The sequence below is a fragment of the Rhipicephalus sanguineus genome, chromosome 10 (genome assembly GCF_013339695.2).
Source record: "Rhipicephalus sanguineus isolate Rsan-2018 chromosome 10, BIME_Rsan_1.4, whole genome shotgun sequence".
Taxonomy (NCBI): Eukaryota; Metazoa; Arthropoda; class Arachnida; order Ixodida; family Ixodidae; genus Rhipicephalus; species Rhipicephalus sanguineus.
In genome coordinates, this window is record NC_051185.1 from 66,126,309 (window position 1) to 66,150,156 (window position 23,848).

The window sequence follows — 23,848 nt, forward strand, 5'->3', positions numbered from 1 at the left end:
AGACTCCTCTCCATTTTTCTACAATAATGCTGCTTGGGCCCACTATTACTATAGTTGACTGTCAACACACTTTTTGTTAAACGGGGCCAAAGAGGACATATTTCACGTTGTGTTAATTTTTGTCCACCAGTTCATATTCAATGTCACACACCTGCTATCTCTATGCTGTGTTTCAAGCACCACCTGGTTTTGTGTTACGATGAAGAAGTGCTGACATTATTTATAAGCCTTGCCAAGTTCGACTTTTCGCAAGTTAAGCTAGCTTGGAGTGTTGTAGCCATTGTTTCTTGGCATATCGTTACGTTTACCATGTGACCCTACGTTAAAAAAATTATACTCTTGAGGCTACTAAAAGTATCTTGATGCCATTCGTTTTAATGTGGAGAACAGAGGTGCTCCCTAGTTCATCATAGAATGTTCTGCCCAGAAGCCTGTGGCATCTATTTTATTATGACACTGTGCTTCCTTTCTGTTTTGTTGCCATTCCTTTATATGTGTACTTTCTAATTCATACTTGCAATTCTGCTCCATTTTTCTGCTTGAAGAGAAGTGCATATGCCCACATACCTTTAGCTAGTTGGCAAGAAGTGTCAGTGTAATAGCCCATCACAAAAGCTAACATAATGAGTCTAGTGCCGAAGCAGGTGGTGGATTAGAATATTACCGCGAGTGCTGCGTTCTTTGACATTTCAGAGTACCCCTCTTTTAGGAACCTCTGGCAATACAGCAAATTCTATGCCATAGACAAGGCTTTTCGTTTTGCTTTGGTTAATTAGCTTTCATTTCACTAGTCATGAGAAATTGACTTTAGGAACCGTACAGATTTTCATGGTTTGGCATTTCTAAAATAAAAATTAGTACAAACAATGGTAGAAAGCGAGTCACTGGTTTTCATCACTCGTTCTTGGCATGGCAATGTCTTTTTGTGGTGGTCTACGCGGAAGCTGTAACAAGCTATTCCCGGCAGATGGAAACGCCATTTTTTATTGCTTCACACTCTAGTGAACCAGGTAGGGAAATATGCAAAGAAAAAAATGCACGGCTTGTTTTCTCAGTTATGTCACGCTCTCTGATTTTTTGGTTGAACCATTAATATATGCAGTCTGCATTCTTTTCATTTCTTCGAAGGCAAGAGGCCTAAAAGCATTTGTAAGCAATAATTCATTGGGTATTGCATTGGGGAAAACATTGAATGGCAAATCAGTGGCAACAAGACACAGGGTTGTGATCTGGGACGAAGCAGCAGACATGAAGTTGCCTCTGTTTGTATTGTGTTGTGTGTGGATCGTTGTGCTTCACGTTTCGCTGCAAATTGTTCACTTTCTGCTGCATCTGAAGTGCTCAGATCTTTCTGTCGTTGGAGAAACGCTCTATAACGGGTTTTGCTTGATACCCCAGCGGCATCTTAGCCACTTCACAACGTCAGCTCCATTGTTAGCAGAAAAAGACCGCATCGAAAAGGTCATTGTAGTCTATTGAAAAAAGGGAATTTCGAGGGCTCGTCTCTGTGTTTGAAACAACCTTGATGAAAACCAGCAGATAATAAAGGCAAGGAAGTTATGGGGGTGTTAATTGTATTGTTTTAAGTGTATTGTAGTAATTGTTATATAAATGTCAAGAAATTAAAGTGGACAAAAAAACAACTTGCTCCTGGCACAGACTGAACCTGCAACTTTCGGAACCGAAGGTTGCAGGTTCGATCCCTGCTGGAAATGATTCTGATACACTTGTGTAGGCATACATAAGGAAATTTGGGTGCATTCCCACTGTCCTTTCTCCCACATGGACTGTAACGCATGTTATAAGAGTTGTGTTTTTTTTTTTAACATTTATGTGCACATTCGTGTCATAATTCCATCTTACCTCACTTTTTAGTGTCGCCACCCTCTAACCCCTGTGTAGAATAGTTGTACTAGCTAGCCTCCTTATCTTGACCTTCAATAACCACTCTGTCGTTTGCTAAAGATTCACCATTTTTCATTGCGCAGACTTGGCTGCTGTACATCATTTCCCTGGCCAGCCACCCCATCTGGGATATGCCGCGCAAAAGCATGTGTTCAAGTGTTCTGAGTGTGGCTATATTGGAAGAAACAAATCTATCCTGCAGAGACACCAAATGATACATACAGGCGAGCGCCCATACAAATGTGAGCACTGCAGGAAAGCCTTCAACCGTAAAAGCAACTTGGCCACGCACATGCGTGTCCACACCGGCGAGAGACCTTACCAGTGCCACCTCTGTCCCTGGAATTTTGCATGGAAGAATGAGCTTACGCGCCACCTGGAAGCTCACAAGGACAGTCAACATTTGCCTGAGGGTGCACGCATGTGAACTGTAAAAGTAAATGCGTCTCATTCTGTGGCTTCAAGTGCTGTGCCAGAAGTACTAAGGTCGTGGCTACTTTGACCATGCCCCATTGAATTGTGCAACTGCTCTGCTTCAATGGCATAAAGAACACTCATGACTCTAGGACATATACTGACACAACAAAAAACTTATTGGGTGTTACGATGAATCCTGAGGAGTTGCACCTGTATGTACGCATTGTAGTTGGGGTGCGGCATGTGCAAGCGATTATGTACTCTTATCCGTGTGCTTATGCATACTGCAGAGTTCTTTTGCATCAAGTTGTTTGTGAAGTACTGATTTGTTGATGTTTAGGACTGTATCATTACTGTGGTTTGAGAATAAGTCGCTTTGTGTTTTTTTGCAAAAGCCAGTGCCTATCGTTCTTTACTGATATGTGTTCTGTGTGTAACAAAGAAGCTGTAACAAAGAAGCTGTAACAAGCTATTCCCAGGAGATGGAAACGCCATTTTTTATTGCTTCACACTTTAGTGAACCAGGCAGGGAAATGTGCAAAGAAAAAAATGCAGGGCTTGCTTTCTCAGTTATGCCACGCTCTTTGACTGATTGGTTGAACCATTAATAGATGCACTCTGCATTCTTTTCATTTCCTCTAAGGCAAGGGGCTTAAGCGCATTTGTAAGCCATAAATCATTGTGCATTGTATTAGGCAAAACAAGACACAGGGTTGTGATATGGGAGGAAGCGGCAGACATGAAGTTGCCTCAGTTTGTAATGTGTTGTGCTTGAATTGTCGTGCTTCACGTTTCGCTGCAAATTGTTCACTTTCTGCTGCATCTGAAGTGCTCAGATCTTTCTGTCGTTGGATAAATGCGCTATAATGGGTTTTGCTTGATACCCCAGCGGCACCTTAACCACTTCACAACGTCAGCTCCATTGTTAGCAAAAAAAGACCGTATCAAAAAGCTTATTATAGTCTATTGAAAAAAGGGAATTTCGAGGGCTCGTCTCTTTGTTTGAAACAACATTGATGAAAACCAGCAGATAATAAAGGCAAGTTAAGTGTATTGTAGTAATTGTGATATAAATGTCAAGAAATTAAAGTGGACGAAAAGACAACTTCCTGCTGGCACAGACCGAACCTGCAACTTTCGGAACCGAAGGGCGCAGGTACAGTCCCTGCCGGAAATGATTCTGTTACACTTGTGTAGGCATATATAAGGAAAAATGGCTGCATCCCCACTGTTCTATCTCCCACATGAACTCCAATGCGGGTTATAAGGGTTGTGTTTTTTTCCGAACATTTATGTGAACGTTCTTGTCATAATTATGTCTTCCCTCACTTCTCAGTGTCACCACCCTCTAGCTCCAGTGTAGAGTAGTTGTACTAGCTAGCCTTCCTATCTTGCCCTTCAATAACAACTCTGTCGTTTGCTAAAGATTCACCGTTTTGCATTGCGCAGACTGGGCTGCTGTACGTCGTCGCCCCGGCCAGCCACCTCGTCTGGGATCGCCCATGAAAAAGCTTGTGTTCAACTGTTTTGAGTGTGGCTATATCGCAACAAGCAAGTCTGCCCTGCAGAGACACCAAATGATACACACAGGCGAGCGCCCGTACAAATGTGAGCGCTGCAGCAAAGCCTTCAACCGTAAAAGCAACATGGCTACACACATGCGCATCCACACCGGCGAGAGACCTTACCAGTGCCACCTGTGTCCCTGGAAATCTTCATGGAGGCGTGAGCTTATGCGCCATTTGAAAGCTCACAAGAGCAGGCGACATTCACCTGAGGGTGCATGCATGTGAACTGTAAAAGTAAAGCCTGAGGAGGCACGTGGTGTGTGCATCTCATTCTGTGGCTTCAAGTGCTGTGCCAGAAGTACTAAGGTCGTGGCTACTTTGACCGTGCCCCAGTGAAATCTGCAACTGCTCTGCTTCAACGGCATAAAGAACACGCATGACTCCAGGACATGTACTGACAGTACACAAAGCTTATTGGGTGTTACGATGAATCCTGAGGAGTTGCACCTGTATGTACGCATTGTAGTTGGGGTGTGGCATGTGCAAGCGATTATGTACTCTTATCCGTGTGCTTATGCATACTGCAGAGTTCTATTGCATCAAGTAGTTTGTGAAGTACTGATTTGTTGATGTTTAGGACTGTATCAGTACTGTGGTTTGAGAATAAGCCGCTTTGTGTTTTTTTGCAAAAGCTAATGCCTATCGTTCTTTACTGATATGTGTTCTGTGTGATGGTCTGGCCTTAACATTTATTTCAAGACAGAAACCCTCTGTATTTCTAGGATTCCTCACCTGTAGCCTTGAAATTACTTATGATGTCCTTAACGATTGGACACGTGCTGTTATTAACTTTCTTCTGCTCAACTGAATGCCTTCCTGGATGTTTTGCTGTGTGGTGCCAGACTCTTCTCCATTTTTCTACAATAATGTTGCTTGGGCCTACTATTATTATAATCGACTGTCAACGCACCTTTTGTTAAACGGAGCCAAACAGGACATATTTCACGTGTTAATTTTTGTCCACCAGTTGCTATATTCAATGTCACACACCTGCTATCTCTATGCTGTGTTTCAAGCACCACCTGCTTTTGTGTTACAATGAAGAAGTGCTGACATTATTTATAAGCCTTGCCAAGTTCAACTTTTCGCAAGTTAAGCTAGCTTGGAGTGTTGTAGCCATTGTTTCTTGGCATATCGTTATGTTTACCATGTGATCCTACGCTATCAAAATTATACTCTTGAGGCTACTAAAAGTATCTTGATGTCATTCATTTTAATGTAGAGAACAGAGGTGCTCTCTAGTTCATCATAGAATGTTTTGCGCAGAAGCCAGTGGCATCTATTTTATTATGACAGTGTGCTCCCTTTCTGTTTTCTTTATGTAGGTCCTGTTATGTGTAGGTCCTGTTATGTGTGTACTTTCTAATTCACCGTTGCAAGTTTGCTCTGCTTTTATACATGAAGAGGAGTGCACATGCCCACATACCTTTAGCTAGTTGGCAAGAAGTGCCAGTGTAATAGCCCATCGCAAAAGCTAACATAATGAGGCAAGTGCCACAGCGGGCGGTGGATATAGAAAATTACCCCGAGTGCTACCTTCTTTTTGACATTTCAGAATACCCCTTGTTCCAGCACCTCTGGTAATACAGCAAATTCTGTGCCATAGACAAGGCATTTCGTTTTGCTTTCGTTAATTGGCTCTCATTTCAATACTCATCAGAAATTGACTTCAGGAACCGTACAGATTTTCATGGTTTGGCAATTCTAAATTAAAAATTGGCACAAACAATGGTAGAAAACGAGTCACTGGGTTTCATCACTCGTTCTTGGCATGGCAATGTCTTTTTGTGGCGGTCTACGCGGAAGCTGTAACAAGCTATTCCCAGCAGATGGAAGCGCCTTTTTTATTGCTAAACACACAAGCAAACCATGCAGGGAAATACACAAACAAAAAATGCGAAGCTCGTTTTTCTAGTTATGTCACACTCTTTGACCGATTGGTTGAACCATTAATAGATGCGGACGGCATTCTTTTGGTTTCCTCTAAGGCAAGAGGCCTAAAAGCATTTGGAAGGCATAATTCATTGTGCATTTTGGGAAACTCTGCATGGAAAACCAGTGGCAACAAGACACAACATTGTGGTTTGGGCCAAAGCAGCAGAGTGGAGGTTGTCTCTGTTTGTATTGTGTTGTGTGTGAATCGTTGTGCTTCATGCTTCACTGCAAATTGTTCACTTTCTACTACATCTGAAGTGCTCAGATCTTTCTGTCATTGTTGGATGAATGCATTTTAACAAGGTTGTTTGATTCCTCTGCAGCACCTTAATCACTTCGACTATTAGTTAAAGGACTTTGTACTAAGAACGACATTATAGTCATTTTTGCTCTAAAATTGCAAAACAAAATAAAGGGCACTTGTTTTGACACATGCACAGCCTGAAAATTAACCACAAGGAAGGTTTGAGCTTGCAGGTCTCTTGCAACTGTTCACTAAACGCCAACTACATTTTTATTGTATATTTGACTACGCGCAAAGAGCAGGCACGTATCAGCAGCAGATGAGTTCCTCATCCGATAGATACAGCTGAATGCCTTGCTGGTATCATACCAACTCTCATTTGCTGGCGTGAGCTCTGTGTGAGTGGATGTTGAGAAACCTGGAATAGGTCAACATCCTGTATGGCTGCCCTAAAAACAGTGCGCAAAGATTCAATGTTTGTCATACTGAATACTTAAGAATTGACTCCGTCAACGGAAATGATTATGGTACACTTGTGTTGGCATATATAAGGAAACTTGGGTGCGTCCCCACTGTTCTTTCTCACACGTTGACTGCAACGCAGGTTATGAGGGTTGTGTTTTTTTTTCAAGCATTTATGTGAACATTCCTGTCATAATTCTGTCTTTCCTCACTTTTCAGTGTCACCGCCCTCTAACTCCAGTGTAGAGTAGTTGTACTAACTATCCTCCCTATCTTGCCCTTCAATGACAACTCTGTCGTTTGCTAAAAACTTGCCATTTTGCATTGCGCAGACTTGGCTGCTGTGTGTCATCGCCCTGGCCAGCCACTTCGTCTGGGTTCTGCCACAAAAAAGCGCGTGTTCAAGTGTCTTGTGTGTGGCTATACTGCAAGAAGAAAATGTGATGTTCAGAGACACCAAGTGATACATACAGGCGAGCGCCCATACAAATGCGACTACTGCGGCAAAACCTTCAACCAGAGGTGCAACTTGGTTTCCCACAGTCGCATCCACACCGGCGAGAGACCTTACCGCTGCGACCTGTGTCCCTATGATTCTGCGCGGAAGACCGACATGGTGCGCCACTTGAAAACTCACGAGCGCTAGCAACATTTGCCTGATGGTTTATGTGCGTGAACCGTAACGCAAGAAGTTGAGAAGGCATGTCGATGTGTTTGTCAGATTAAATGGCTTCAAGTGCTAATGTAGGAGTAAGGTTCATGATCCATGAAATGTGCCCCTGAAATGTGCCACTGAGCCACTTTAAAGGGGTACTGACAAAAAATTTTGCAGCTGAGATAGCCTGCAGGATCGATTTTCGTGAATATGCATATATCATCTACCAAATCTGAACAGCGAATACAGCTTGGAAGGTAATTTATATAAATTTTGAAGTTCGCGTGCCGATCCAGCGCTATACGCCGCACCTCTCGACATTGACATTATACAAAGCGGCCTGAAGGTGACCCAAACTTCTGCGACGTCACCACTGTGGTCGAGCTCCGATATTGTACCTAGCTAAATCGCGACATCATAGTCGCCACTGCGCTTTTGCCACGCTTGTGCCAGCAGGCTACGGCTGCTCGTGAGTCCATGCCCGCTGCGAACGTGTGGAAGCCTTCCGAAAGTCTTTGCCACCAGGTGACGACAATGACGGCAGCGACATCGCGCTGCACATGCCGCATGAAAAAGAATGCGAGCAGACAATGCAGGCAGCGCGGAATTGTGTCACAGTTCTGTGTGCCGTTTCATAGGCTAGATGGCGTTAGTTGCACACGGCGGCTTGTCATACCTGGAGCTCTCCCAAACTGGGACTGCTCGATAATAAACAGTCTGTAATTATCTGTCAAGTGCTGCTGCAAGCGATGTGCCGTGTTGTGGCTAATAGGCCTCATGCAGCATATCGCAGCAAAAAAACACCACACTGAAATTTTTGTGTCAGTACCCCTTTAACGACAGAAATGACATGCATGACTTCAGGACAACAAGGTCAAACAGGGCACAAAACCTATTGGATGTTATAATGAATGTTGTAGACTTGCTCACCTGTGTGTGGTACCTGCAAGTGATTATGTACTGATTATGTACTCTTATCCGTGTGTGTAGACATCCCAAAGTTGTATTGCATCAAGTAATTTGTGAAGTACTGTTGATGTTTAGGATTGAGTCATTACTGCGGTTTGAGAGTAAGCCACATTGTGTTTTTTTTTGCTAAAGCCAATGCCTATCGTTCTTAACTGATCTGTGCTCTGTGTGATGTACTAGTCTTAGCATTCATTTGTATTCATTCATTTGTATATCATTCATTTGTATATCACCCTCTGTATTTCTACGATTTCTCACCTCTAGCAGTGAGATTATTTATATTGTCCTTAAAGAGTGAACACAGACTGTTAATTGGTACTTGACTGCTGACCCACAGGTCGCGGGATTGAATCCTGGCCGTGGCGGCTGTATTTTCGATGGAGGCGAAGATGCTTGAGGCCTGTGTACTTAGATTTAGGTGAATGTTAAAGAACCCCAGGTGGTTGAAATTTCCAGAGCCCTCCACTACGGTGTCTCTCATAATCATATCGTGGTTTTGAGACGTTAAACCCCAAAAGTTATTATGATTAATTATAACGCAGACTGTCATTAAGTAGATTCCAGGATGTCTTCGTGTGTGATGCCAAGCTCCCCTCCATTTTTTGATAAGGATGCTCCTTGGGTCTACCATTACTACGGGCGACCGTCAAGGCACCTTTTGTTAAATGGAGCCAAAGGGAACGTAATTTATGATGTGTTAATTCTTGTGCACCAGTTGCTATATTCTATGTCACACATGCTAGCTCTGTGCTGGGATTGAAGCACCAGCTGGTTTTGCATTACAATGAAGTGTGGACATTTTTCAAGAGCCTTGTCAAATTCCTCTTATTCCAGGCTGAGCTAGCTTTGAGTGTTGTAGCTGTTGTTTCTTAGCATGTTATTACGATTAAATGTGCTCCTGCATTACCAAAATTTTGCCCTTGAGGCTTTTAAAAGTACTCTGATACCATTCATTTTAATGTGGAGAACAGAGAGATACTCCCTAGTTCGTCATAGAATGCGCTGTGCAGAAGCCAGTGGCACTCATTTTATTATGACACTGTTCTCATTTTCTGTTATCTTGCCGTTCCTTTATATGTGTGCTTTCTCATTCATCGTTGCAATTCTGCTCCATTTTTCTGTTTGAAGAGAAGCGCACATGACCACATACCTTTAGCTAGTTGGCAAGAAGTGTGATTGTTATAGCCCATAGAAAAAGTGAACATAACGAGTCGAGTGCCAAAGCGGGCAGTGGATATAGGGAATTACCCTCGAGTGCTACCTTGTTCTTGACGTTTCAGAATACCCCTTGTTCCAGAACCTCTGGTAATACAGCAAATTCTGTGCCATAGACAAGATTTTTCATTTCGATTCGGCTAATTTGCCGTGTCAATACACTAGTCATCTAATATTGACTTCGAGAAATGTACAAATTTTTTTTAATGTGGCAATTCTGAATTAAAGATTGGCACAAACAATGTTACAGAGCGAGTCACTGGTCTTCATTAGTCGTTTTTGGCGTGGCAATGTGTTTTTACGGTGGTCTACACAGAAGCTATGACAAGCTATTCCCAGCAGATGGAAATGCCTCTTTTTATTGCTTAACACACTAGCAAACCGGGCAGGGAAATACAAAAAAAAAGCAAGGCTTGTTTTCTCAGTTATGTCACACTCTTTGACTGATTGGTTGAACCATTTATAGATGCAGTCTGCATTCTTTTTATTTCCTATAAGGCAAGGGGCCTAAATGCATTTGTAAGGCATAATTCAGCGTGCATTGTGGGGAACGCTGAATGGAAAACCAGTAGCAACAAGACACAACGTTATGGTATGGGGATGAAGTGGTGGAGTTGAGGTTGCCTCTGTTTGTATTCTGTTGTGTTTGAATCATTGTGCTTCATGCTTAATTGCAAATTGTTCGTTTTCCACTGCATCTGAAGGGCTCAGATCTTTCTGTCGTTGGATGAATGCTCTATAACGAGTTTTGCTTGATTTCCCCTGCAGCGCCTTAACCGCTTCACAACTGGAGCTTCAGTTTTACGTAGTAAAATAACATGGCTGATCTCTTTGTCATAGGAATCGATATAACACGAAAGTGAAACGTGTCTTCACAGAGGTAGTTGAGCATTTATTGTGCATTGTTTCACCGCAAGGGCGAAGCAATGAATGCGATGGCAACAAATTGAAATGTCAGGCGAAGGACGGCAAGCATCTCGAAACTTGCAGAGTGCTGCTCAAGCACAAAGGACGCACGAAAAGAACACACACAGGACAAGCGCAAACTAACTGTCACAGTTGTTACTTGTTTGTGTTTGAGCAGCGCGCTCCTTTAGAAAACGCGGCCGCTGCAGCGAGCGAAGTGACCTTCGTGCACTCTGTAACTTCAACGTAAACTTGCGGTGAAAGCACAAGACGTACAAACCGCCCCCATCGCGATATAAGTGCATGCGCACAGTGGCCACGCCCTGTAGGGCAAACTACAGGTGGAGGTGCACGCGCATCCGAACGAGCGGGGCGACGACCTTTAAAGCGGACCCTACGCGCCCTTCGAGCCATCTCGCTGGTGATAACGAAAACAAGTGCCTCCAAGCTCCGCAAACCACCAGCGGTAAATGGTGTATATAAATAGCTTGCCGTTAGTATACTGAAGAATGTAGGCTTTGCGGCTGGGTCGTTTCGCGCCGCGTGCTGCGAAGCAAGGGATCTGTAAGTGTACATTTTACGTCATATCAGCGATGGAAGGATGTCAGTGAAGTCTTAGTGGACCCCGGCATAAAACACTTTCATGTTAAAAGACCTCGTGTCATAAACCGCATAGAGTAACTTCTTGCTCTAAAATCACAAACAAACAAAAGCGCACCTGACAATTATCTACAAGAAAAGTGCAAGCTTGTAGATCTTCCGCAATCGTTCAATAAACACAAACTACATTTTTATTGTGTATTTGACTACCCTAAAGGTCACAGAACAGGCACATATCAGTAGCAGATGAGCGCCTCATTCCATACGTATAGCTCAATGCCTTGGGGTATTGTGGCAACTCTCATTTGCTTGTGGGAACCCTGTGTGACTGGATGTTGAGAAACCTGGCATAAATGACACAGTTGGTCAACATCCTGTGTGGCTGCCCTAACAATAGTATGCAAAGATGCAATGTTAATCGTACTGTATACTTCAGAATGGATTACGTCAAGGGAAATGATTATGGTACACTTGTGTAGGCATATATAACATCGACACTGTGTACGCATATATGCATTGACACAGTTCTTCTCCACACGTGGACTGCAACACAGGTTATAAGAGTTGTGTTTTTTTTCAAACATTTATGTGAACGTTCTCGTCATAATTCTGTCTTTCCTCACTTTTCAGTGTCACTACCCTTTAACCCCATTGTTAGAGTAGTTGTACTAGCTAGCCTCCCTATCTTGCCCTTCAATAACAACTCTGTCGTTTGCTAAAAACTTGCCATTTTGCATTGCGCAGACTTGGCTGCTGTACGTCATCGCCCTGGCCAGCCAGCTCGTCTGGGATATGCCGCGCAAAAGCGCGTGTTCAAGTGTCTTGTGTGTGGCTACACTGCAAGAGGGAAATCTGTCATGCAGAGACACCAAATGATACATACAGGCGAGCGGCCATACAAATGTGACTACTGCGGCAAAACCTTCAACCAGAGGTGCAACTTGGTCTCGCACAGTCGCATCCACACCGGCGAGAGACCTTACCGCTGCCACATGTGTCCCTTTGATACTGCGTGGAAGAGAGCCATTATGCGTCACTTGAAAACTCACAAGTGCTAGCAACGTTTGCCTGATTGTTTGTGTATGTGAGCCGTAAAGGAAAGGCTGGAGAAGGCATGTCGATGTGCTTGTCAGGTTCACTGGCTTCAAGTGCTGGTGTAGAAGTAAGGTTGATGCTCCGTGAAATGTGCCACTGAAATTAACGACAGAAAGGACATACGTGACTTCAGAACAAGGTCAAACAGGGTACAAAACTTATTGGATGTTATGATCGATGTTGTAGACTTGCGCTTGCAGGTATGTGTTGGACTGAGTGTGTGGTACCTGCAAGTGTTTATGTACCGATTATGTGCTCTTATTCATGTGTTTATGCATACTGCAAAGTTGTAATGCATCAAGTAATTTGTGCAGTGCTGGTTTGTTGATGTTTAACTGCGGTTTCAGAGTAAGCCACTTCCTGTTTTTCTTGCGAAAGCCAATACCTATCTTTTGTTAATGATATGTGCTCGTTCTTCACTGATACGTGCTGTGTATGGTGGACTAATGTTAACATTTATTTCAATACAGAAACCCTGTTTATTTCTACGATTCCTCACCTGTAGCAGTGAGATTACTTATGATGTCCTTAAGGACTGGACACGTGCTGTTATTAACTTTCTTCTCCGCAGTTGTGTGGCTTACTGGATGTTTTCGTTTGTGATGTCAGGCTTTTCTCCATTCTTCTACAATAACGCTCCTTGGGCCTACTGTTACTGTAGTCGACTGTACACACACCTGGTATTTAACTGAGTGAAAGAGGACATATTTCATGATGTGTTAATTTTTGCACACCAGTTGCTATATTCAATGTCACACACATGCTATCTCTATGCTGAGTCTGAAGCACCACCTGGTTTTGTGTTAAGATGAAGTGTGGACATTTTTCAGGAGCCTTGTCAAGTTCCACTTATTCCAGGCTAAGTGAGCTTTGAGAGTTGTTATTTCTTGTGATGGCACTATGATTTAATGTGCTTTTGCATTAGCAAAATTTAACCCTTGAGGCTTTTAAAAGTGTCTTGATACCATTCATTTTAATGTGGAGAACAGAAGTCTTCCCTAGTTCATCATAGAATGCTATGCACAGAAGCCGGTGAAGCTATTTTATTGTGACTCTTTGCTTGTTTTTGGTTTTCATTCCTTCTTGTTACATGTGTTCTTTCTTGTTAATTTTGGAAGTCTCCATTTTTCTGCTTGAAGAGAAGTGCATATTCCCACATGCCTTAGACTAGTTGGCAAGGAGTGTCAGTGTAATAGCTCATCGAAAAACCAAAGCAAACGTAACAAGTGAAGTGACAAGGCGGGGGTGGATATGGAGAATTACCCCTGAGTGCTACCTTCTTCTTGACGTTTCAGAATACCCCTGGTTGCAGAACCTGTGGTAATACAGCAAATTTTGTTCCGTAGACAAGGTTTCTTATTTTGCTTTGGTTAATTGGCTCTGTCATTTCACTGGTCATCAAAAGTTGATTTCAGGAACTGTACAGATTTTCAGTGTGGCAGTTGTGAATTAAAAATTGGCACAAAGAACGTTGGGTAGTGAGTCAGTGGTTTTCATCACTTTTCTATGGTGGTCTTCTCAGAAGGTGTGGCAAACTATTCTCAGCAGATGGAAATGCCTTTTTTTATTGCTAAACACACTAGCAAACCTGGCATGGAAATACACACACAAAAAAAATGCAAGGCTTGCTTTCTAAGTTATGGCATGCTCTCTGACTGATTGGTTGAACCATTAATAAATGCAGTCTGCATTCTTTTCATTTCCTATAAGGGAAGAGGCCTAAACGCATTTGTCAGCCATAATTTATTGTGCATTGTTTGAAACGCCGAATGGATAACCAGTGGCAACAAGACACAACGTTGCAGTATTGGACAAAGCGGTGGAGTTGAGGTTGCCTCTGTATTGTGTTATGTTTGAATCATTGTGCTTCATGCTTCATTGCAAATTGTTCGTTTTCCACTGCATGTGAAGTGCTCCGGTCTTTCTGTCGTTGTTGGACGAATGCGCTATAACGAGTTCCATTTGATTCCTCTGCAGGACCTTAACCACTTCACAAGTATTAGTAAAAATAATCTGTGCTAGTCATCAAAAAAGAAGAGCAAAAAATGAGGACACAGAGAGGAAGGTGACAACATGAGCGCTTACTTACAACTGAACGTTTATTGAAAACCAAAAGAAATATATATCAGAAAGTTAGGGGACCACGCTTAAGAAACCAACAGGCTCATTGATGTAGTTACCAAAGGTAGCCCTCTAGGTAGTCTATTTCAGCTTTTTGCAGTGTATCGCGCAACCCTCGGTGACAGTGCAAAAAGCTGACATAGATTATCTAGAGGGCCACCTTTCATAACTACGTCATTGCGTCTGTTGGTTTCTTACGTGTGGTCACCTAACTTTTCTATATGTCTTTTATTTGTTGTTCAATAAATGTTCAGTTGTAAGTAAGTGCTCATGCTGACACCTTCCTCTCTATGCCCTCGTTGTCTGCGCTATTTTTTTTTTATTACGACGCACTGACTCACCCAACAATCCATTATCAGTTGTATTAGTAAAAAGAATTTGTATTAACAATCCCATTATAGTCTTTCGTGCTCTAAAATCGCAAAACAAAGAAAGGAGTTCTTGTTCTGGTTCATGCCCAGCCCGACAATCATCCACTAGAGAGGTTTGAGCTTACAGGTCTCCTGCATTTCTTCCATAAACAGCAAATACGTTTTCATTGTATATTCGACTGGCCTCAAAGTCGTAGAGCAGGCGCATATCAGTAGTAGAAGAGTACTTCGTCCTGTACAACTGAATGCCTTGGGGGTGTCATGCCAACTGTCATTTGCTTGCATAAACTCTGTGGGAGTAGTTGTTGAGAAACCTGGCATAAATGAGACAGTTGGTCAACATCCTGTGTGGCTGCCCTAACAATGGTGTGCAATGATGCCATGTTAATCGTACTGAATACTTCAGAATTTACTGCATCGACGGAAACAATTATGGGACGCTTGTGTAAGCATATATAAGGAAATTTGGGTGCATCACCACTGTTCTTTCTCACACGTGGACTGCAACACAGGTTATATAAGAGTTCTGTTTTTTCAAACATTTAAGTGAACGTTCCTGTCATAATCCTGTCTTTCCTCACTTTTCATGTTCACTACCTTTAAGCCCAGTGCAGTGTTGTTGTACTTGCAAGCCCTCCTATCTTGCCCTTCAATAACAACTCTGTCGTTTGCTAAAAATTCACCATTTTTCATTGCGCAGACTTGGCTGCTGTACGTCATCGCCCTGGCCAGCCACGTCATCCGGGATCTCCCACAAAAATGCGTGCATTCAAGTGTCTTGTGTGTGGCTTTACTGCAAGAGACAAATCTGACCTGCAGAGACACCAAATTATACATACAGGCGAGCGCCCATACAAATGTGACCACTGCGGCAAAGCCTTCAACCAGAGGTGCAACTTGGTCTCGCACATTCGCGTCCACACCGGCGAGAAACCTTACCGCTGCCACCTGTGTCCCTATGATTCTGCGTGGAAGAGAGCCATTATGCGCCACTTGAAAACTCACGAATGCTAGCAACCTTTGCCTGATTGTTTGTGTGTGTGAACAGTAAAGGAAAGGCTGGAGAAGGCATGTCGATGTGTTTATCAGGTTCAGTGGCTACAAGTGCTGGTGTAGAAGTAAGGGTGATGCTCCGTGAAATGTGCCACTGAAATTAACGACAGAAGGGACATACGTGACTTCAGGACAAGGTCAAACAGGGCTCAAATCTTATTGCATGTTACGATCGACGTTGCAGACTTCCTCATGCAGGTATGTGTTGGACTGAGTGTGGGGTACCTGCAAGTGTTTATGTACCAATTATGTGCTCTTATCCGTGTGTTTATGTGTTCTGCAAACTTGTAATGCATCAAGTAAATGTTTTCATTTCCTCTAAGGGAAGAGGCCTAAATGCATTTGTAAGCCATAATTAATTGTGCATTGCTGGAAACAATGAACGGAAAACGAGTGGCATCAAGACACAGCGTTACAGTATTGGACAAAGCGGCAGAGTTGATGTTGCCTTTGTTTGTATTGTGTTGTGTTTGAATCATTGTGCTTCATGCTTCACTGCAAACTGTTCGTTTTCCACTGCATCTGAGGTGCTCAGATCTTTCTGTCGTTGTTGGACAAATGCGCTCTAACGAGTTCCATTTGATTCCTCTGCAGCACCTTAAACACTTTGCAAGTATTAGTAAAAATAATCCATACTAGTCATGAGAAAATAAGAGCGAAAAATGAGGACACAGAGAGGAAGGAGACAATATGAGCGCTTACTTACAACTGAACGTTTATTGAAAACCAAACGAAATATATATCTGAAAGTTAGGTGACCATGCTTAACCAACGGGCTCATTGATGTAGTTATCAAAGGTGGCCCTCTAGATAATCTATTTCAGCTTTTATTGCGATAGCAATTATATGGACAGTCTCGGCTGGATTTTGCCGTCGCCGTCGGACGGACGGACGGAAAAAACTTTATTAAGAAAAAAAAAAAAAACACCTGCAAGGTTGCCGGCCCGGGCTCAGGCCACCCGGGCATTATGTGCGGTGAGGCATAGCCTTTCCACCGCGCCGTCATGCACCGTATATGTATAAGTATGTATATATATATAAAAGCCCCAAAGAAAAATAATTCAGAAAAATGCTTCCGAAGCGCGGAATCGAACCAGGGACCTCTTGTTCCGCAGCGAGTGGCGCTATCCACTACGCCACGAAACGCAGATCCTCCACGTAGCTAACGGCGAGCGTTATATACATACCCTTTACCGCTGGACGGACTCACAGACGGTAGGCGATAATAAGCTTTCTTCATTACCAGCGAGATGGCGCTAGCAGCGCGACGGGCGCATTTAAAAGTCGTCGTCGAGCTCGCTCGCTTTTTATATTTGCGCAGCGAGAACATTGCCCTTCCGTTGTCTGCTCGCGCGGTTTTCTCGCGGTGAGGGGAAGAGGAATGTTTCACGCTTTCACCGTGATATCCGCGCTCATGTTACCGAGCGTACGAAAGTCACTCGAGCTGAAGGGACGCTGCTAAACGAACAAACAGAAGATGAGCGCGAACTATCAAGTGTCACAGCTCGACAGTTGAAGCACGCTAGTTTCCTTCGCTGCTTCGGCCGCCTTTGAAAACAGGAACGCTGTTCAAACTGAGAGTATCCATTGGCGAGCCTCACTTCGTATAGCATTAATTTCTTGCTATCGCATTCATTGCTTCGCCCTAGCGGCGAAACTGTGACTTTTTTACAGTGTATCGCACTACCGTCAGTGGCACTTCATAAAGCTGACATAGATTATCGGAGGGCCATCTTAGATAACCATGTCACTGCGCTTGTTGGTTTCTTACGCGTGGTCACCTAACTTTCAGATATACAGTAGACTCTCAATAAACGGAACCTGAAGGGACCAAGAAAATGTGTTCCATTTAACAGGAGTTCCGTTTACTGAGAGAGGAGCAGGGCTGCAGAATTCAAGCACGAAACCAATCATGCCACAGGCAGTTGTTCCGTTTAAGCAGCAGTTCCGTTTAACAGATTTCCGTTTACTGAGAGTCTACTGTATATCTTGTTTCGTTTTTAATAAACGTTCAGTTGTAAGTAAGTGCTGATGTTGACACCTTCCTCTCTATGCCCTCGTTGTCTCTGCTATTTCTTTTTATTACGACGTACCAACTCTCCCAACAATCCATTATAAGTTGTATTAGTAAAAAGAATTTGTATTAGCAATCTTATTATAGTCTTTGCTGCTCTAAAATCACAAAACAAAGAAAGGGGTTCTTGTTCTGGTTCATGCCCAGCCTGACAATAATCCACTAGAGAGGTTTGAGCTTACAGGTCTCCTGCATTTCTTCCATAAACTGCAAATACGTTTTCATTGTATATTCGACTGGCCTCAAAGTCGTAGAGCAGGCGCATATCAGTAGTAGAAGAGTACTTCGTCCTGTACAGCTGATTGCCTTGGGGGTGTCATGCCAACTCTCATTTGCTTGCATGAACTCTGTGGGAGTAGTTGTTGAGAAACCTGGCATAAATGAGACAGTCGGTCAACATTCTGTGTGGCTGCCCTAACAATGGTGTGCAATGATGCCATGTTAATCGTGCTGAATACTTCAGAATTTATTCCGTCAAGGGAAATGATTGTGGTACACTTGTGTAGGCATATATAACTAAATTTGGGTGCATCCCCACTGTTCTTACCCACATGCGGACTGCAACACAGGTTGAAAGAGCTGTGTTTTTCAAACATTTATGTGAACATTCTTGTCATAATTCTATCTTTCCTCACTTTTAAGTGTCGCTAGCCTTTAACCCCACTGTAGTGTAGTTGTACCAGCTAGCCTCCCTATCTTGCCCTTCAATAACAACTCTGTCGTGTGCTAAAGATTCACCATTTTGCATTGCGCAGACTTGGCTGCTGTACGTCATCGCACTGGCCAGCCAGCTCGTCTGGGATATGCCGCGCAAAAGCATGTGTTCAAGTGTCTTGTGTGTGGCTACACTGCAAATAGGAAATCTGTCATGCAGAGACACCAAATGACACATACAGGCGAGCGGCCATACAAATGTGACTACTGCGGCAAAACCTTCAGCCAGAGGGGCAACTTGGTCTCACACATTCGCATCCACACCGGCGAGAGACCTTACCGCTGCCACATGTGTCCCTTTGATTCTGCGTGGAAGAGAGCCATTATGCGTCACTTGAAAACTCACAAGTGCTAGCAACGTTTGCCTGATTGTTTGTGTGTGTGAGCCGTACAGGAAAGGTTGGAGAAGGCATGTCGATGTGCTTGTCAGGTTCAGTGGCTTCAAGTGCTAATGTAGAAGTAAGGTTGATGCTCCGTGAAATGTGCCACTGAAATTAACGACAGAAAGGACACACGTGACTTCAGAACAAGGTCAAACTGGGTACAAAACTTATTGGATGTTATGATCGATGTTGTAGACTTGCTCATGCAGGTATGTGTTGGACTGAGTGTGTGGTACCTGCAAGTGTTTATGTACCGATTATGCGCTCTTATTCATGTGTTTATGCATACTGCAAAGTTGTAATGCATCAAGTAATTTGTGAAGTGCTGGTTTGTTGATGTTTAACTGCGGTTTGAGAGTAAGCCACTTCCTGTATTTCTTGCGAAAGCAAATGCCTATCTTTCGTTAATGATATGTGCTCGTTCTTCACTGATACGTGCTGTGTATGGTGGACTAATGTTAATATTTATTTCAAGACAGAAACCCTGTTTATTTCTACGATTCCTCACCTGTAGCAGTGAGATTACTTATGATGTCCTTAAGGACTGGACACGTGCTGTTATTAACTTTCTTCTGCACAATTGAGTGGCTTCCTGGATGTTTTCGTGTGTGATGCCGGACTCTTCACCATTCTTCTACAATAACACTCCTTGGGCCTACTGTCACTATAATCGACTGTACACACACCTGCTGTGAAACGGAGCAAAAGAAAGCGTATTTCGCGATGTGTTAATTTTTGTGCACCAGTTGCTGTATTCAATGTCACACGCATGCTATCTCTATGCTAAGTCTGAAGCACCACTTGGCTTTGTGTTAAGATGAAGTGCGGACATTTTTCAGGAGCCTTGCCAAGTTCCACTTGTTCCAGGCTAAGCAAGCTTTGAGAGTTGTTTTTTCTTGGGATGTCATTACGATGTGTCCTTTTGCATTAGCAAAATTTTACCCTTGAGCCTCTTAAAAGTATGTTGATACCATTCATTTTAATGCGGAGAACCAGAAGTCTTCCCTAGTTCATCATAGAATGCTATGCTTAGAAGCCAGTGAACCTATTTTATCCTGACTCTTTGCTTGTTTTTGGTTTTCTTTCCTTCTTGTTACATGTGTCCTTCCTCTTTCATTGTTGCAAGCCTGCTCCATTTTTCTGCTTAAATAGAAGTGCATATTCCCACATGCCTTGGACTAGTTGACAAGGAGTGTCAGTGTACTAGCCCATCGCAAAAGCAAAGCAAACATAATGAGTCAAGTGCCAAAGCGGGGGTGGATATAGAGAATTACCCTCGATTGCTATCTTCTTGACGTTTCGGAATGCCCCTCGTTGTAGAACCTCTGGTAATACAGCAAATGCTATGCCGTAGACAAGGTTTCTCATTTTGCTCTGCTTAATTGGCTGTATGTATCATTTCACCAGTCATCACAAATTGACTTTAGGAACTGTACGAATTTTCATTGTGGCAGTTGTGAATTAAAAATTGGCACAAAGAACGTTGGGTAGTGAGTCAGTGGTTTTCATCACTTTCTATGGTGGTCTTCTCAGAAGCTGTGGCAAACTATTCCCAGCAGATGGAAATGCCTTTTTTTATTGCTAAACACACTAGCAAACCAGGCATGAAAATACACACAAAAAAAGAATGCAAGGCTCGCTTTCTAAGTTCTGGCACGCTCTCTGACTGATTTGTTGAACCATTAATAGATGCACTCTGCATTGTTTTAATTTCTTCTAAGGGAAGAGGCCTAAACGCATTTGTAAGCCATAATTCATCATGCATTGTCGAAAACGCTGAATGGAAAACCAGTGGCAACAAGACACAGCGTTGCGGTATTGGACAAAGCGGCGGAGTTGATGTTGCCTCTGTTTGTATTGTGTTTGAATCATTGTGCTTCATGCTTCACTGCAAACTGTTCGTTTTCCACTGCATCTGAAATGGTCAGATCTTTCTGTCGTTGTTGGATGAATGCGCTCTAACGAGTTCCACTTGATTCATCTGCAGGACCTTAACCACTTCACAAGTATTAGTAAAAATAATCCGTGCTAGTCATCAAAAAAGAAGAGCAAAAAATGAGGACACAGAGAGGAAGGTGGCAACATGAGCGCTTACTTACAACTGAACGTTTATTGAAAACCAAAAGAAATATATATCGGAAAGTTAGGGGACCACGCTTAAGAAACCAACAGGCTCATTGATGTAGTTATCAAAGGTGGCCCTCTAGATAATCTGTTTCAGCTTTTTGCAGTGTATCGCGCAACCCTCGGTGACAGTGCAAAAAGCTGACATAGATTATCTAGAGGGCCACCTTTCATAACTACGTCATTGCGCCTGTTGGTTTCTTACGCGTGGTCACCTAACTTTTCTATATGTCTTTTATTTGTTTTTCAATAAATGTTCAGTTGTAAGTAAGTGCTCATGCTGACACCTTCCTCTCTATGCCCTCGTTGTCTGCGCTATTTTTTTTTATTACAACGCACCGATTCACCCAACAATCCATTATAAGTTGTATTAGCAAAAAGAATTTGTGTTAACAATCCCATTATAGTCTTTCCTGCTTTAAAATCACAAAACAAAAAATTACACCATTTCCCGCTAAAGAGGACCATGAGGCGAAGCGAAGCCGGAGCACTTGCACGATCGCGTTCCGTTGGCGTTCTCTGGGCATGCTACCGACGTCGCGTTGTGGAACGCGAAGAGGAACGCTACGCGCGTTTTGTCTTCCCTTAGCCTGGCCGTTAATTCTCACAGGGCGAGCGGGGAACGCAGTCGGCAGGCATGCGAGAGGGGGGCAGCGTAGCAGGGAAGAGAGAGGGGGAGGGGACGCGCATGCGCTGGTGCTCATCGCGGCGTTGCGCAGGAGAGAATTTCGGCATGTCTAGCCTGCGTTTCAGAGAAAGAGTGGAGAGGGGGAGGGGAGAGGGGGAGTGGAGAGGGTATGCGCATGCGCAGTAAGGGCGGTCACGCCGCACACCACCACCACCACCACCGGATTGAACTCCGCCATAAGATACTTCGCATCTAAAAAAGGCGTTCTTGTTCTGGTTCATGCCCAGCCCGACAATTATCCACTAGAAAGGTTTGAGCTTGCAGGTCTCCTGCATTTGTTCCATAAACAGCAAATACATTTTCATTGTATACTTGACTGGCCCTAAAGTCGTAGAGCAGGCGCATATCAGTAGTAGAAGAGTACCTCGTCCTGTACAGCTGATTGCCTTGGGGGTGTCATGCCAACTCTCATTTCCTTGCATGAACTCTGTGGGAGTAGATGTTGAGAAACCTGGCACAAATGAGATAGTTGGTCAACATTCTGTGTGGCTGCCCTAACAATGGTGTACGAAGATGCAATGTTAATTGTACAGAATACTTCAGAATTTACTCCATCAAGGGAAACAATTATGGGACGCTTGTGTAGGCACATATAAGGAAATTTGGGTGCATCACCACTGTTCTTTCTCACACGTGGACTGCAACATACCGTATTTACTCGAATCTAAGCCGTTGTTTTTTTAAAAAAAACGATGTGCGAAAGTGGGGGTGTCAGCTTAGATTCGAGTACAATGAATAGGCTTTTTTCTTTTCTGGCCTTGCGAATTTCGGGGGCTGGCTTAGAATCGGGGCCGGCCTAGATTCGAGTAAATACGGTAGGTTATATAAGAGTTCTGTTTTTTTTCAAACATATGTGTGAACGTTCTTGTCATATTTCTATCTTTCCTCACTTTTCTATGTCACTACCCTTTAACCCCAGTGTAGACTAGTTGTACTAGCTAGCCTCCCTATCTTGCCCTTCAATAACTCTGTCGTTTCCTAAAAATTCACCATTTTTCATTGCGCAGGCTTGGCTGCTGTACGTCATCACCCTGGCCTGCCACCTCGTCCGAGATCTGCCACAACAAAGCATGTGTTCAAGTGTCTTGTGTGTGGCTTTACTGCAAGACACAAATCTGTTCTGGAGAGACACCAAATGACACATACAGGCGAGCGCCCCTACAAATGTGACTACTGCAGCAAAGCCTTCAGCCAGAGGTGCAACTTGGTCTCACACAATCGCATCCACACCGGCGAGAGACCTTACCGCTGCCACCTTGTGTCCCTATGATTCTGCATGGAAGATCGACATTGTGCGCCACTTGAAAACTCACAAGCACTAACAACGCCTGATGGTGTATGTGCGTGAACCGTAAATCAAAGAGAAGGCATGGCGACGTGTTTGTCAGGTTCAGTGGCTTCAAGTGCTGGTGTTGAAGTGAGGTTGTTGCTCCGGGAAACATGCCGCTGAAATTAACAACAGAAAAGACATGCAGGACTTCAGGACAAGGTCAAACAGGGCACAAAACCTATTGGATGTTGTGATGAATGTTATGAGTTATGAGCAGGTATTAGTTGGACTGAGTTTGTGGTACCTGCAAGTGTTTATGTACCGATTATGTGCTCTTATTCATGTGTTTATGCATACTGCAAAATTGTAATGCATCAAGTAATTTGTGAATTTGTGTGTGGGTTTGTTGATGTTAAGGATCCAAGTCAGTACTGCGGTTTGAGAATAAGTCACTTCCTGTTTCTGTTTGCGAAAGCCAATGCCTATCTTTGGTTAATGATATGTGCTCATTCTTCACTGATACGTGCTGTGTGTGGTGGACTATGTTAACATTTATTTCAAGACAGAAACCCTCTGTATTTCTACGATTCCTCACCTGTAGCAGTGAGATTACTTAGTGATGTCATTAACGACTGGACCATGTGCTGTTATTAACTTTCTTCTGCGCAATGGAGTGGCTTCCTAGATGTTTTCGTGTGTGATGCCAGGCTCTTCTCCATTCTTCTACAATAATGCTCCTTGGGCCTACTGTTACTATATTCGACTGTACACACACCTATTGTTTAACTGAGCAAAAGAGGACTTATTTCATGATGTGTTAATTTTTATGCACCAGTTGCTATATTCAATGTCACATGCATGCTATCTCTATGCTAAGTCTGAAGCACCACCTGGTTTGTGTTAAGATGAAGTGCGGACACTTTTCAGGAGCCTTGCCAAGTTGTACTTACTCCAGGCTAAGTGAGCTTTGAGACTTGTTGTTTCTTGGGATGTCATTACGATTTAATGTGCTTTTGCATTAGCAAAATTTAGCACTTGAGACTTTTCAAAGTATCTTGATACCATTCATATTAATGTGG

General features: G+C 43.3%; 1 protein-coding gene across 1 annotated transcript in view; it reads left to right on the forward strand.

Moving 5' to 3' along the window:
• LOC119406458 (zinc finger protein 678-like) overlaps positions 1-15,603 on the forward strand; it is a 40,156-nt gene extending 24,553 nt beyond the window's left edge. The window contains exons 2-4 of the mRNA XM_049420106.1: positions 1,989-2,328; positions 3,749-4,047; positions 15,164-15,603. Of these exons, the coding sequence (XP_049276063.1) occupies positions 1,989-2,328; positions 3,749-4,047; positions 15,164-15,477 (953 nt within the window). The 3' untranslated portion in view covers positions 15,478-15,603. The remainder of the gene's footprint in view (positions 1-1,988; positions 2,329-3,748; positions 4,048-15,163) is intronic.
• The last annotated feature ends 8,245 nt before the right edge of the window (positions 15,604-23,848 follow it).